This window comes from Crocodylus siamensis, chromosome 1 (assembly GCF_052110815.1).
Source record: "Crocodylus siamensis isolate JL-2025a chromosome 1, ASM5211081v1, whole genome shotgun sequence".
NCBI classification, from domain to species: Eukaryota; Metazoa; Chordata; order Crocodylia; family Crocodylidae; genus Crocodylus; species Crocodylus siamensis.
Genome location: NC_143395.1, coordinates 256,472,974 through 256,489,120, shown reverse-complemented (window position 1 = coordinate 256,489,120; position 16,147 = coordinate 256,472,974). Strand labels below are relative to the sequence as shown.

The window sequence follows — 16,147 nt, the reverse complement described above, 5'->3', positions numbered from 1 at the left end:
TTTGCCTGCAAATTTTCACTCTTGGCTCATTACAGGAAAATAATTTTATTGTCACATTTGGATGGCAGCTGGAATTCTCCAAATGAGGGAAGCAGGGCAGAGGCTTGTTCTCTCATCTCTCCACAAAAATCTTTTAACATAAGGCGCTGTGATGTCTCCAGGCTTTAAGCGAAGAGGAACACAAGCATCTGGGCTGGATTCACTTGTAATGCTGTGCTTGCTGGTTTAATATAAAAAGACAGATGAAGGCAGACACTTTAATTACTTCATCCTAACTTTTTATTACAACATCAAGTAAAATGGTGAGTTACAGAAGAAGTGGAATGGGAGATAAGCACAGGGATGAAGCCACACACAAGCTGGTTATTTTTATACCCGCCAATGAGATTTTAAATATTTAGAATTCCTGTACATGCATCTTAATTTTAATTCTTAATTTCATGGTAGATCACTTCAGAACTATTACTTTAAACTATGAGGTAGCTACTAGGACTGGGACCCAGCTTTTTTCTTCTGAAATTTTCTGAACTGAGACTGTATTGCCACTGCAGCTCTCTCTGTCTCTGGTGCATCCATGTCTATGTCAAAATCCTCTTGAACTTTCTTCTGACCATCTGTCCAAGAAAATAAAAAACAATGTTAAGTTGAGAACACGATAACCAACTGTAGTATAAAATGAAAAATCTCTCTCCCCTGTCTCTCACATATCCAGTTCAGTTCATGAAAGGTTATTAAAAAACCTGAATGCCACCAGTTCAGCACACATGGCTGACCAAATCCTTCCAAAGGCAAAACCAGTGACAAGCTCTCCTGCCATATAAAGCAACTGAACAAAGAAGAATGAGATCAGTATTGTGCTTTGTATATAAAGCATCTCTCTGATATCATGGCTGGATGACAGCTTTCTCCTTTATAAGGACTGGGAGACCCCAAAAGAGCACAGACTAGAGGCCTGAGATATCAATGACAGAGGGTGGTTCATAAGCTAGAGGCTTAACTGGGCAGTTCTGTGCCCTGAGAGATGGTGGCACATGAGGAGCAGCCACAGCTGGGCTGCCAACATGGCAACTAGGGGAGCTGCAACAGCTATTTTTCACTTCCCTAAATTGGCACCTGGGACTGGGGCTCCAGTCACCTCCTCCCCCCTCAACTGTGGTTACACTGCTGCTCATGAGTGCCCCATTCAGGCAGAAATAATAATCCACCTTGGCCCTCACTCTGATTGATTTCAGCCTTCCCAAATATTTCCCAAATATTCTGTGATCCATTCCCACATTCATCTTGCAGTCCTGGAAAAACTCTTCTACAAACTGAAAAGACAACTCTTAGGATTGTATCCGTCTCAATGAAGTGAAAACAGATAAGTGAGTAATCCCACAAGTTTAATCATAGCTCCCCCTATAATAAACAATGTTATCATTGATATTGTTATTACCAAACTTAGACTGCCTATACAAGTGCTCAGAGGTGTGTGTATATGGGGGTGGGGTAAGGGGTTAATTAGTGGTTCCCAGGCAGCTGCTTTAATTAAAATGCCTCACCATCACATGTATTAAGCCCCTGCACATTTAAAAATGGCTGTGGGATGTTTTATCTGAACCTCATTTGACAAGGTTTAGTTCAAGTACCCTGTGACCACTTTAAAATACATGGGGACTTAATACACATGATACTGTGGTGATGCTGCAGAGTTCTAATTAGAACATGGGACAGACTCGATTAATTGATTAATTTAATTAGAACACCAATGAGCACATGTATAGGCAGCCTGACCAGTCCTGCAGTGGCCTCTGTATAAGCAAACCACTTATGCATTCATGCAGCATGGCTGAAGCCAGGTTCAGGACTCCATTTATTTTGAACAGTTTGCCTTGCCTCGTCTCAGACTGTAATTTGCATTATTTTACCCTTGTCACTCTCCCCTCAGCCCCTACCTTCTTTCTCCCTTCTAAAGCAAAACAAGGACTGCCTACAGTATTGCCAGGTCCCATGATTTTATTATGAGTATTGTAATATTTGATTAATTTTGCTTTAAGCCCTAGGCCCTGGAGTCACAGAAATATACTAGCTTTCATTTAAAAAACACAAGAGAGGCTCTAGCCTTCACAGTTGCACACACAATCTAGAAAATGCAAACCCTAAAGACACAAAAGTTAAAATCCAAATATAGAGAACACTAAATGAAAGCTTAAAATTTAATGATTCTTGAAGCTTGATTCAAAAGTTTTAAGTGGTTGAGATTGACAATTCTGCATTTCTTCTCCACTGAGTGCATCTACACATTCATTAAATGCACAGTAGTTACTGCACGTTTAGTTTAGTACTTGCTTAATGAAATACTAACTAAATTCACAGTAACTACAGTTACTGTGCAATAGCGCCAGTACACATTCTTCTGTGACATTTACTGTGCAGTAGCCTAATAACTCTGTGCAATAGCATATTAGCATAGTTTTTGACTGGCACGCTACTGCACAGTGTTATTAGGCTACTGTGCAGTAAGCATCTCATGTAAAAGTGCCACTGTTTACTAAAATGTCCAGCCTAGTGTAGACTCTGAGAGCCCTGCTCACTCATCCCTGCACTCATTCGGTTGTGTACAGACATTTGGGGAAGTTAGATCAAGTTAAAAATAGCCTCTTGATCTAAGGTAAGTCAGAACGGTGGGCCTAACAGCCGGGTTGGGGGAATGGAGGCCAAGCAGACTCCAGAGGGATCAGGGATATATGGGGGGACTGGAAGGACAGATGGGGTCCACAGGAGGGATTGGGGGGGCAAGCAGGATCCATGGGGAGATCGGGGACAGGCAGGGTCCATGGGGGTGGTTCAGGAATTGGGAGGCGCACGTGGGGTCCACAAAGGTGTTGGTGGGATGCAGGGATAGCAGAATCAGGGGGGGTTGTAGGGTCCGCAAGAAGGCTTCAGGAGATGAAGACCTCTTTCCACCACCCCCTAGGACCAGGAGCTATTTTTAGCCCCCTGACCTCCTCATCCTCCTACAAACAACCCCTCAGTAAAACTACATCCCCATCTCTCCCACCCCTCCCCACACCAAAACTTACTTCCTCAGATCCCAGTACCAGTGAATTCTGATAAAACTGGCACTGGGAGCAGCTTGCAGGATTGGAGGGTTGGTGGGATGAGGGTAGCAGGGGAGGGCTGGCTGGTCCAAGAATGGGGTTGTTCACTCAGGAGTGGGACAAGGGGTGAAGAGTGAGGGAGAGACTAAAAATAGCTTGGTGGCAGGGAGGAGGTAGATAAAGTACAACCCTGGGGCTAGGGCCAATATCTGTGTTTTCCCAGCTCTGGGGCTGTGTGGGAACCATACAGAAGTTAGATCAGTCTAAAAATGACCAACCTGATCTAAGTTAGACTACCTTGGAGGTAAGGTTAAGTTAGATCAGGTCACCCATTTTCTGACTGATCTAACCTTCCTGGAACTTCTGTATAGTTTGCACTTAAATGGACTTAACAAGAGATAAATAGTGACAAGTGCAGGGTACTGCATCTAGGGAAAAAGAACCAGCAGCATACCTACAGGCTGGGGAACTTCCTTCTCATCAGCAGAGAGGCAGAAAAGGATCTTGGAGTCATTATAGACTCCAAGATGAACATGGGTTGCCAATGTGGGGATGCAGTCAGGAAGGCCAACCACACCTTGACATGCATCCACAGATGCATCACGAGCAGATCCAAGGAGGTGATTCTCCCCCTCTATATGACATTCATCAGGCCACAGTTGGAGTACTGCGTCCACACTTCAGGAGGGATGTGGACAGCATGGAGAGTGTCCAGAGGAGGGCCACTCGCATGACTGGGGGCAGCAGGGCAGACCCTATGAGGAGAGGCTACGGGACCTAAACCTGTTCAGCCTCCACAAGAGAAGACTGAGGGGGGATCTGGTGGCCATCTATAAACTGGCCAAGGGAGACCAGCAGGCTATGGGAGAGTCCCTATTCCCCCGAGCACTACTGGGAGGAACAAGGAAAAACGGCAATAAGTTAACTGAGAGGAGATTCAGACTAGATATCAGGAGGCACTACTTCACAGTCAGGGCAGCTAGGATCTGGAACCAACTTCCAAGGGAAGTGGTGCTTGGTCCTACCTTGGGGTTCTTCAAAAGGAGGTTAGATAATCACCTAGCCGGGGTCATTTGACCCCAGCATTCTTTGCTGCCATGGCAGGGGGTCAGACTTGATGATCTGCTCAGGTCCCTTCTGACCCTACCTACTATGAAACTATGAAATTTAAAGCCTACACCTGGGTGAACTAAGTTAGATCGGGTGAACTAAGTTAGATTGGTTAACATGAGCTAACCTCCTCCTATCCTCTCCAAATGTCTCTAAGCATCCTCTGTCACTAAATCCAGAAATAATATTATTGATCTCAAAGGAACAAGTAAGGTACTGCTTAGCATGAGTTAGGAGCTCCCTACTGACAGGGCAAGGGGACATTTTCTTCACCCAGGCTCCGGTGGCAGAGCCCACCATGGCAGCAGGCAGCTCCTGGGAGCAGGGAGCAATATCCCAGCTCATGCCAAGAGATAGCTGTCTCCTGGCCCCATGCTCCCTGCCAGCCCCTGAGCTAGCGCCCAGGGGGAACCTAAAGTTCTCCCTGCTGCTGTAGGGGGCCAATGTAATGCTGGTGAGGCAGGAGCAAACCACTGCCATGAGCATCAAATATGCTGCTACTTCCCCGCAGGTGTAAACTCCTGCCTGGTACTCCAGAGTTTGTTACTCTAGAGTTAGTTAACCCACCCCAGGACATTTGCAGGTGTAGACGCTCCCACTTTGAAGTAAGTTAGGATTTAAAATAACAACAGGTCAACTCCTCTGTAGCAACTACTTGTGTGAGAAAATTCATCCCTTGCTGAAAGTGAGGCACGCTTTCTCACATTTACCGCAGGTTAATAACATGCATACAGGCAGTTACTGCAGAGTAGGCAACACACTGTAAGTTTACACCCTGCCTTTCCTTGTGCTAATTTGTGTGCCTGGAATTTTGTTTCATTTTCTTCTGAAACTACCCCACAGTCAAGTGAAAATATTTTTAACCAAAAATTTAAAAAGAAGATTGCTCTTTTGAGATTTCCCCAGAGAAATATTTCAGTATTCTGGCAACTATTAGTAGCTTGTCTATGGATACCAATAAAAACTATGGAAAGAAAATCTTTTTCCAAATTAGCAACCATGGAAACTCTCCAGTGATAAATAGACACTGGTACAATATAATTCTTCTGGTGAGAAGAGTATAGAGTCGCAATGAATGTGCTTATTTCATCTAGGTGCTTATGCTGGGAATTCTAAGCAAAAACCTTTAATCTCCTGTGAAGCTGATTAGACTCCTATTGGCAATCCATTGAACGTTTTCCACTGCTATTGCACTATGCCAGGCTTTTGCCCAGTGCTTGGCTTCTCTCTGTACTCAGTCTGGAGACTTAACATTATAAACAAATACCTGTAGCTCAAGCACGTAGGCTTTGCACCAAGAAAAAGACATCCACTTATTTCTTTCTCCTATTAATTTTAATAGGAAAGGTTAAGCTGTCAGGGAAGGATGAACATAGACAGCTATTTTCACACTGTATGAAATCTCAGCACAAATGAATCCTTCCCCACTGTGGCAAAGACTTGGTATCACAATAATTTGCAGAAATCCTTCTGAGTTCTTTCCTGAAGAATATATAGGATTATTATGTCTCATGATTGTGATCATCTTTCTTTAGACTCTCTGAGCCAGACAATGCTTAGCTTATATAACTCAGCACAGTTTCTATAAAGTCAGCTACATTATCCTGATTTATGCCAGCTGAAGTTTTGGCCCCATTCATTCTATTTTTTAACCTGATTCAGCCATTTGATCACTCATATTAGGACTTATTTCATCCGCCCTGTCTTTTATGGAAAGTACCCACAAATCCCACTCTTGTACCACAAGCATCCAGGGAGGTTTCCTAGCATTTTCTGATCTGTACATTCCTTCTATTGTCTACATGTTTCTCCTTTGGATGTACTGGTATCTGAACAAAAGCCTAAAATGTCTCCCTATGCCTATCTATTTCTGAGGTATACCTGAAAAACTGTTTTCTGTCAGATCCTACTTCCTTCTATCTTGATAGCCACTCCCAGCTCCCTTATATCCAGGGACAGAGAATAGAAGTCATGCTTGCCACAAGAAGTCACTGTTCCCTTGCAGAATTCTAATGATCAGTAACAGGAAGAAAAGATCAACAGAGGAGCTCTCAACCTAGTCATGAATGATACATAAGAATAATCTTCCTGGCTCTCCCAAAGATCTTGAGTCTGGTTGTGCATAGAAGTCTAACTGCCTGACTTGTTTTGTAAAAATATACATTTTTATGTTTGCAGATTCTTGGGCATACATAAACTCAAAAGTGAAAAATCTGAGCTCTGGCCTTGCAAATATATCTTTACATAGAGAAGTTTGCTCCTGCTTAAAGTTACATAAAAGAAAGAGAGCTTCATGAAGCATCATTGGCCATAGAACCAAAGAACTGGAAAGGACCTCAAAGGTCAGCTTTATGCCCAGATGTAGGCTACACTGTTCCTAAAAGAGATCTGTCATCATCGGAAACCTTGAAGGACTGAGAATTTTAAAAAATCTACATTGTGTAATAGGTATTTTATTTAGTCTGTTTCCATAGACATCACAGCTGGAGACCCTGACATCTGATGTAAAATGTTCACATAATTAATAGCTGTGGTTTCCCCAATTATAACAGCCCTAAAGCTCAATTCACATAGTTGGAGTCATAAATGATCTATTTATTCCATTTGCAGAAGAAACCTAAGAATGGTAACTTTATAATCTGCTCTTGTGCTTCATAATCAATACCAAATACTAGCTGGATAATGAAACTTTGTGAAGCTCTTCCTGTAACAAGGTGGATAATGAAACCTTGTGTAGCTCTTCCTGTAACAAGGCAAACAATCAAATCTTATATGCCAAAAGCTCACAGCAAACTCCTGAGAAATGTGGTACAAGTGTAGTTACTCACAATCATGCCTTCAGCTATTTTCTTGATTTACTTTTCAAGTCCAAAGTAAAATGAATTATGACAGCACTGCAAAATGAAAATATTAGCTTTTCTGCAGGAGCCAGTAATGCAAAATAGTCCTGTGAGGCATTAAAGCAAGGTGGTATGGGAAATAGTCTTTCCAGAAAGTTTTCTCAGAGGAGTAAATAGTGGAGGAATAATCTTGGCAGGATAAAACTGCAGTTCCAAATCACTCATTCTCAGAGGCTAGGGACAGAAATTACACATAAACTAGTATAAGTGATTGGAAACCAGTTCAAATCTGTAACACAACAGGGACACATCCACACATACAGGCACATGCACTTGCAGCAGCTCAAAGAGGAGTGGCACAAATCTGAGTCGGGGATTTTTGCCTTAGCGCACATGCCCGGACAAGCACTTTGGTGTGGGGCAAGTTGTGCCACTTGGGGCAAAATAACCCTGGCCAGTTCCTCCCAGATCTGCAGCCAAGGGAGCTAGCCATGGAGGCAACACCTGGCCTGGCATGACACGTGGTTTCTGCAAGTGGCACTGGCCCCCAGGCGACAGTGTGATCAGCCCCAGTGCTCCCTGAAGTGCATGGCCCCATGCGGCACCACAGCGAGCTGGGCTGGTTCCACTAGGAACATCACAAGTGGCGCCGGCTCTGAGCCGATCAGTGCCTCACCGTACTGCACCACGGCAGTGCTGACAGCAGCAGGGCCTGAGCGCCCCACAGCTGCTGCTGCTGCAGGGGTGAGTTTCAACTCTGCAGGGGTGGAGATGGGACCCTGCAGGGAGGGGGCTGTGGGCCCTACAGGGGGACCCACTCCCCCGACCTCCCCCCACTCTGACACAGGAAACCCCTCCCCTTCAATTCTCCTCAATCCCCCCATCCCTACTTATTGGGGACTAGCTCCTAGGTCATGCTAGGGCACCAGGGGGCACCATAGAGCTGCCAGAGCATCTCTGGAGGTCCAAGCCCCGGCTTGCCTCAGGACATGGTGGGGAACCATGCCCTGCACCGCTTTTCTCCCTGCTGTTTTCATTTGATACCTGGAAATCCAGGTGCCAGATTTTGAGCCTGCACTGCAAATATGCAGCATGGGGAACATTTTTTCATTCTCAGGGTGTCTCTTGTGGCATCTCAAACTGGTTTGAGATGCCACAAGAGGCACACATACACTTGTCTAGGCGCACCCCAGAAGTTCAGTGCACATAAACCACTTTCAGAATGGTTGAAATCAGTTTAAGATAAACCTGGATGGATGCAATATCAGGCTTAACTGAATTAAGTTAAATCAGTTTACAGAACTTCTGTCCCAGATCCCATTCAGATTCAAGTTAACTCACAGTTCCCCAGCATCCCAGGATGCTTTGCATCTCCCTCACAACCCCCACTGGCAGGATGGGTGGGCTAGCCTTGGCCCAAGCTGTCTGCTTCAGTGAAGCAGGGAGGTGTGCTCTAGCACCCCCTGGCTCCTAGCCTGAGCCACTCAAGAGTGTGGCTGCATTTCTGGAATCAAAAGTGATGGTATGTTCACTTGCTTATTTGTTCAATCTATGAAGCTTAAACTAACATGCAAAGATTTAATCAATTCATGCTCTGGCTTTTTGGCTTAGCCAGAATGTCTGTTTCCTTCATCTACTGTCAATTTTCAAAGGAACTTAATAGGTTGGGTCATAGTACACTGCTTTTCAAGGACCAAATTGCAGCACTTAGCAAAAGAATTAAAAGAAGCTCAGGGTGCAGTCATCATACCTCATAGGAATTTCACAGGGGTCTTTTGCCTCATGTATGGTTAACACTTTCCCAAATCCCCCAGTGCTTACAATACTATGCAAACAAAACAGACTTATGCCACCCTGACCCAACCTATTAAGCCAACCTGTGCCCTCTGCTAGCACAACCCATAGCTAAAGTAGATAAAAACAGAAGTGAAGAGCTCATGTTTTTCTGGTGTTATGGTTGCTGAGGTCCACATGATGCACTGATGTTTCTTATCTGATGTAATGGGAGATAATTTTATCAGAGAAAACTTCATAGCACCCCCTCCTCACACTGACATACGTGAGTGTGCAGGTGTGTGGACACTGGAAATATCTAAGGATCAAGTCCTACTCCTAACAAGTGTCCCTCTCTCCCTGTCCCCCTCCACCCTTCCACAAATAGGAGGGCAGAGGGAAATGGCAGGGTAATTCTGGCAGGGTAAGTCATATAATCTTCCCAGGCTAACCCAGATCTTTGTGCCTTTCTCACCACAGAATCTCTGACCTGATACATCCTCATATCATCAGCCATTGGAAAATAAGAGGGAAGCTGGGGAAGTTGAGCTCTCTCAAGTCTAGGAAAGGAAATGGGAAGAACTGACCCAAATTTACCAAGCCAGTATATCTTTGGGGGGTAAGCATGCAAAAATACAGCACTAATTGGCAGAAAATTGGGATGGTGGGAGCATGTCACAGGTAGCATGGGGTCCTAGTCCCCCCACATTGAGGGCTGGATGTGGGGGTGTATGTGCAGGGGGGCATGTTTTGTGCAGCAACCAAAACCAGTCGTACCTCACCCATCCCTGGCCCCCCAAATTGAGCATCCCACGCATGGCGCCCCAGATTAACCAAAAGCAGGCCCATGCCACCCACCAAGTTGACTGTTTATTTCTTGATTTATTTTATGAATAAAAGGTACCAAGCATGACAGTTTCCATTCCAAAACTGCCCCCTGCGGTAATTTAGTAGTAAAAGGTTAGGAGGGTAAAATTGTTATGAGGTTTTTTCTAACATCTTTAACTTGTAATAGCACATTAACAGATTTTGAATGTTAAACCCGTAACATGCAAAATAGCGATGAGAGGTATCGTGGTACATTGCAAGAGGTAAAAAACCCAAAGAATATATTTATCTAGACAAAGTCAAGAATGGGTACAGGCACCCTTTGTTTCTAGCTTTAGCAGAGAATGTAGGTGTGCAGCATTCCCACATTATGGGTGTGCGTTCCCACATTTTGCCCTTTGGTTTATCTCCTGTCCAGCATATATAATTTGCTGATAAGAAGATACCAAAACAAAGCCTGAGCCCACTAGTTCAGTAATATTCACTTGCTGCTTTCTGTAATGTTAATGAATAATCTCTTAGCTTCATAGATATCAAAGTATAGGCTTCTGTGTTCATACAAGCTCAATAGCTTGCTGACAGGATGTCAAAGACTGGTCACTAGCAGAGCACTTTTAGCTTGTAAGGCTCATTTCAAGGCATTAGTTTTTGTGCAGTCCCTGGTTCAATACTTTTTTATGGTAGATTTACATCAAGGGCCAGAGTTCTGTGAGGTCTCTAGCTTTAGCATGTCAAAGGAAAAGCCTCTATGATAGTGGTTAATACCTCTTGCTTGTTGGGCTAATGACAAGGATGAATTTTTTGTGAGATTATTACCTTCGTACCACAACATCATCAATCTTACATGAAGAAACAATTTTATTTTAGGTACTCTGAGCACAGAGACAGCAATTTTAACAGTTTAGTATCCAGATTATATAAGAGACGAGTATAGCTTACTTATCACATACACGTACTTGTTTTTAATGGCATATATCACAATTAGACTCTAAAATTCCATGCATCAACACTAAAAGCTTAATTATCATTTTAAAGGAAGGAAAGTCCTACCTAAAAAATTATGGTATAGGTTTTCTATCTACTCAAAATGTAAAATGAGAGAGGGGAATGTATACATTGGTGTAACCCTTTATAACCCTTGAACTTGAGGTGATTAGTTTTGTGTGTACATTGGTTTTGGTTTCCTCGTCTTACAATATTAATAACTTAAATATTTAGGTAGTATTGTAGTGAATAACAGACATTGGGGTGATGTTGTGGAGAGCAGATACTAGAACAAAGATAGAAGGATTCTTTCCTTTTTTCATGTCCCAGTGACAAGGTATTTAGCAAAATTCACAGATTAACTGAAACCGGACAGGACTGTGACATGAACCTTTCTGCTGTGGCCTCAAACTCTCAGCTGTCAAGTGTGTGGATTAGCACCCACACCACCCCAACCCACAGGTAGAAGAATACCTTGCAGAGGGAAAAAAAACACTCCCTTTCTGACCTCAGGGTCCTGCTCAATGGAAATTTACAAAACACCTTCAGAAAATGGGCCTGAGAACAAAAATTCATTAACTTACTGGACAAAAAGAACCAGACAATGACCCATTATAACCATGGCCCATTATAATCTAAGTGATCCCTCTCTCTCTCTTCATTCCACAGGTGATAATTACCCTCTTGAATGGTCTTGCTCTTCCCGGTATCAAGTTACCCTGAGGTTACAGTGTTTCTCCTGTCTACTAGCAACCTAATAACATCTCCTACAGCCTGTGTTTATTTACATATGGAGTTTTGACAAGCCTTTGTTCTATCCCCTGTTTAGCTCTGCTGTCTGCTTTGTTCTCAGAGCTCCGAGGAAGGGCACAGTGATACCCCAAAGCTTGTCTGTGTCCCTCTCAAATATACAGCTAGCCAAATGAAACAATATAACTGAGAAAAATCCTCACCCCTCATATGTTTAGGGACTTTCAAACTTCAAGGAAAACCTGTGACTGGGTTTTGTGAAAGGGTTTTGTTTTTTCTCTTTTGTAGTGCTTCTGATGAACTCTAAAAGAAGTACATGCCTGCATGGTGCAAGATATATAAAGAATCATGTCCTAAACTTGAAGATCAAATCCAAGAACCCGTAATTCTAATATAATTGTGAATTCTCAGTGTGCAGGAAAATAAAGACTGTGATTAGTGAGCTGATTAAATGTACAACTGTTTTTATCTGAACAGCACCCACCAACCCCACACTATCACTAGAAACGAGAAGGACAAAATCAGCATCTTTCTATTAAACTGTAAGTTATTATTGGATTTAAAATAGATTACTTTATTAGTCAGATTCTTTTTTGCCCCTCAGATTGACCTTGATTTTTGGAAGGTGGTATTCTTATCTTAATGTGAAAACTTAATTTTGATGTACAAAAAGATGGTTGTTCTTTTATGAGTTTAAAAATGTTATTTTAGCTTGAAGCTTTCGAAATGTCTGATTAATCTTTTTGTTCCAGGTGTAATGATGTGAAAGAGCAGCAATATTATTTCTGACGCAAGATAAACAAAGTGGCATAAAATTACGTATACCAGGGTAAAACATAATGAGACAGAAAAGAAAAGCCCTAGAATTCAATTTACAATATTATATCTTAAACTAATGCAGCTAAAGACATATTGATTTTCATCAATAGTATAGGGACAAATATTGGAGTTTGTAAATGTTAATGCTGATTTTTTTTTTTTAACCTAAGAAATGTTGCTACAATTATACACTCTTAAATGGCTTAAAATGTGAGCTTAATGTATATATAGCAGGTATCCAGGTTGTAGAAGAAAAGGCAATCAGGACTCATAGTAGAGATGATATTTTTTATTAGACCAACAAGATTTTTGCAAAAAAAAAAATTCTTTAATTGCAAGCTTTCAAACACAAACACCCTTCATCAGGCATTGGAGAAAAGATTGTAAAAATTCTCCTGGGTAGAAATGAAAGTTCATATTTCACAGGATTTCACAGAGAAGTCAACAGATGGAAAACTCCTCTGGGCATAGCTGGTATGAAGCCTCTCATCTCCTGTAAGGATCTGTGACGATGCAAATTACCTTGAAAAAAAGGCAGGAGCAGGATCTCAGGTTTCAGGTGGTCACTATACATATACATAATATATATGTATGAGTGTTTTAATAGGATCTTCAAAGGATTGGCAGAGTAAAGTTACATGCATAATTCAAACACATAGGGATTACAAATAAATATGTAATAAATATTTAATAAATAAATAAATGAATACATAAATAGGGATTACACTTCATGACGCGATGACAGCATAAAACGTATACATCTTAACACCCAACTGAAACTTTTAATCTTATCATATTTTACTAGCTAACATCGCATCAGTACCTGAATAGAACTCCTTCTTCCTACCAAGTCCTCACCCATCAGGTACTAGGCCAGAGGTTGGCAACCCCCAGCATGCGTGCCAAGTATGGCATGTGAGGCCATTTTTCTCGGCATGCCACAACCAGCCCTGGCTCTGGGTAGCTGTTGGAGCCCAGGCTGCTCCCAGCCTGGGCTCTGTGACTGGCAGCAGCTACCCAGAGCCAGGGCTGGCTGCAGCTGGGAGGCCCCAAACAGCTGTGCCAGGCTCCAAAGCCCCAGCATTAGCTCCGTACTGGCATGTGCACCCACGTGTTGGAGCGGGCAGTGGGGGAGGTGCCTGTGGCAGCGCAACCCCAGTCTCTCCCAGCACAGAAGTGATGGCAGAGCTCTGCAGCCTGGCACAGCTGTTTGTAGCCACCCTGGGCTCTGGGCAGTTGCAGCAAGCAGCGGGCAGGCTGCAAACAGCTGCAGCGGGCTCCATAGCTCCAGCATCAGCTCCATACTGGCAGAGACTGTGCGCGCACCTCAGGGCAGGTAGCAGGGCAGTGCAGCCCACCCCAAGGTGCCCATGCAGCTGCCACCAGCATGGAGCTGCAGCTGCCCAGAGCCTAGGGTGGCTACAAACAGCTGCACTGGGCCCTGGAGCTCTGCCATCACCTCCGTGCTGGGAGCAGAGGAGACACCAGGGTTGCACTGCCTCAGGCCCCTCCCCAACCACCTACTCTGATGCGCAGGTGCACACACTGGTACAGAGCTGATGCTGGGGCTCTGGAACCTGGCGCAGCTGTTTGCACTCTTCCAGCTGCAGCCGGCTCTGGGTAGTTTCATAGTTTCATAGTAGCTAGTGTCGGAAGGGACCTAGGTAGATCATCCAGTCCGACCCCCTGCCTTGGCAGGAAAGAGCACCAGGGTCAGATGACCCCGGCAAGGTGCTCATCTAACTTAACTCATCTGCCAGCCACAGAGCCCAGGCTGGGGGGCACAGGGCAGCAGAGCTGGGGGGCAGGGGCTTTGGGTGGGGGGCAAGGAGCACATGCAGGGCATCCTGCCATGTACCCCCTGCCCTCATTTTGTTTTTCTGGCATGCCGGCACTCTGGCACCTTCCAAGGTAGGCATTGTGGGGGGTTTTGGCACTCTGACCAAAAAACCTTGCCTACCCCTGTACTGGGCCTTGCTCAGGATAAGCTGTAATACAAATGTCTTTCTGACGATATATAATCCGTTCAAGGTGCCATGACACTTTTACCTTTACATTTCAAAGTCCTGATCAAGTTCTAAGAATTGTTATGGTCCCTTCTTACATTTTCTCCACAGTTTCAAACTTCTTCAATTCTTGCTACTTCCTTCACTGCTGTACAAGTGTTGTTATTCATCATTGCACAACTACTTCAGAAGTCCAAGCATTTCAGTAATGTGTGAAGTGAGCTTGCCTTTCATTCTTAGTCAGCTGGTCCATTAATATGTTAAATATCCATTCTATTAAGCTAGTGCCTAGAAGCTCTGGTCATGGACCAGGCCCCAGTGTGCTAGGTGCCCCAAAGTGTTCACAGTGGGTACATCTACACATGCAGTTAATGCAATGTGACAAACTCTGGCCCTGTATGTGCAGGAGTTTATTACTCCTGGACTCAGGATTTATATGTGTGCCCAGGACCACATCACATTGACTTGGGATGGCACAGCCCTGGCTGGCAGGAGGCCTGGGAGTTCAGCCTGCCAGCCTGGAGCTGCTCTACCCCAGCTCAAAGGGGCCAACTGAGGCATGAAGGTGCTGTAGAGGGGCTATAGAGGGCTTAAAGGCTATAGAGGGCTATAGAGGGGCTATACAGAGCTTGACTGGAGCATGCTAGCTAGCAGGCAGCCCCTCTCTGTAGCACCCTTGTGCCCCAGCCAGCCCCTGTCACCATCTACACATGCAATGTAGTGCTCTGTGATTTTGCCTTAAGTTAGCACTTCTCCAGGACAGTACTATCCTACAGAGGAGTTAATTAGTTTACTGCAGCCTAATAGTGTAAATGGTGTGTGGACGGTGATGCTTTACTGCAAAGGTAATTAGTCAAATCTGCTGTGAAATGCACATGTAGATGCCTCCAGTCTTAATAAAGTACAGTAAGTGTCTTCAGAACAAGGCTTAAAAGTAAAACCTTAGCCCTTCCTCAAAATTAGAATACAGTATTCTTCAGAAGATTGTGAAGCGCTCATAAATGAATTAAAATGACTTGCCACAAATTTTAAATTATAACATGATCAATAGCACTTAACATTTTTGCATAAATAAATCTAAAGAAGTGTGCTCATTTGGAGGTGTGATACAGCTTCCTCTGTGTTCTGTAACTCTCACATTTTCCATGAATGCCACTTTTTTGCCTCAGCATTCAGAAGTGTAATGTATTTAATTAATCTTCAGAGAAAAGCATGAGGTACCATAGTGGAACAGCAGAAAAGGGAATGTATGTAAAATAAAAAAAAATAAGATACAAGAAAGAAGATACACGCTAAAGCAGAAAGCTTTTCACTCACAAAAATGAGGGGAGTCAGTCAGAAGCGCTCAAAAATGAAGTCAGAGTATAGTTCTGTGCACACACAAGAGCAGAATCCTATGCCATTCCAGCTTTAAAACTGAAAACACGGAAACTTTCAGGGCATCGTTCTGTATAAGAATCATTTTGTCGACAGCTAATGAAAAGTTTATTTGACTTTTCCACATAACCTACATGACTCTCAGACACAAACACAAGTAACACTCACAGTGAAATTATATTTTTTCTATTAGTAAAACCTATCAATATGTGCTGATTCTGATGCAATTAAATAATTACCATCTGGCCATCAATAGGCAGTGCCATGTCATTTGCAGCTGTGGCAGGGAGTTATTTCAGAACTCCTACATTTTGTATGATGATTCAGTGTGACATTAAGAAACAGTCCCTAAATAAGATTATGGTCCATTTATTTACTTGCTTAAATAATAATAAGAGCATAAGAAAACTAATCTGAATCTTTTCAAATTAACGCAGCTTGATTTTGCTGATCTAAATATAAATTCTGGGGCTAAGTACACACAGTCAAAAAACCTGAAGCTAAATCAATTCAATCTTTGCAGGTTAGTCTAAACTGCATAGATTGAACTGATTAGCAAGTGAACAGACATTCACTTCGG

The 16,147-nt window shown here is 43.4% G+C and overlaps 1 protein-coding gene across 1 annotated transcript in view; it reads right to left on the bottom strand.

Moving 5' to 3' along the window:
- Positions 1 to 277: 277 nt before the first annotated feature.
- PCP4 (Purkinje cell protein 4) overlaps positions 278 to 16,147 on the bottom strand; it is an 85,788-nt gene continuing 69,918 nt past the window's right edge. The window contains exon 3 of the mRNA XM_090031635.1: positions 278 to 614. Within this exon, the coding sequence (XP_089887761.1) occupies positions 487 to 614 (128 nt within the window). The 3' untranslated portion in view covers positions 278 to 486. The remainder of the gene's footprint in view (positions 615 to 16,147) is intronic.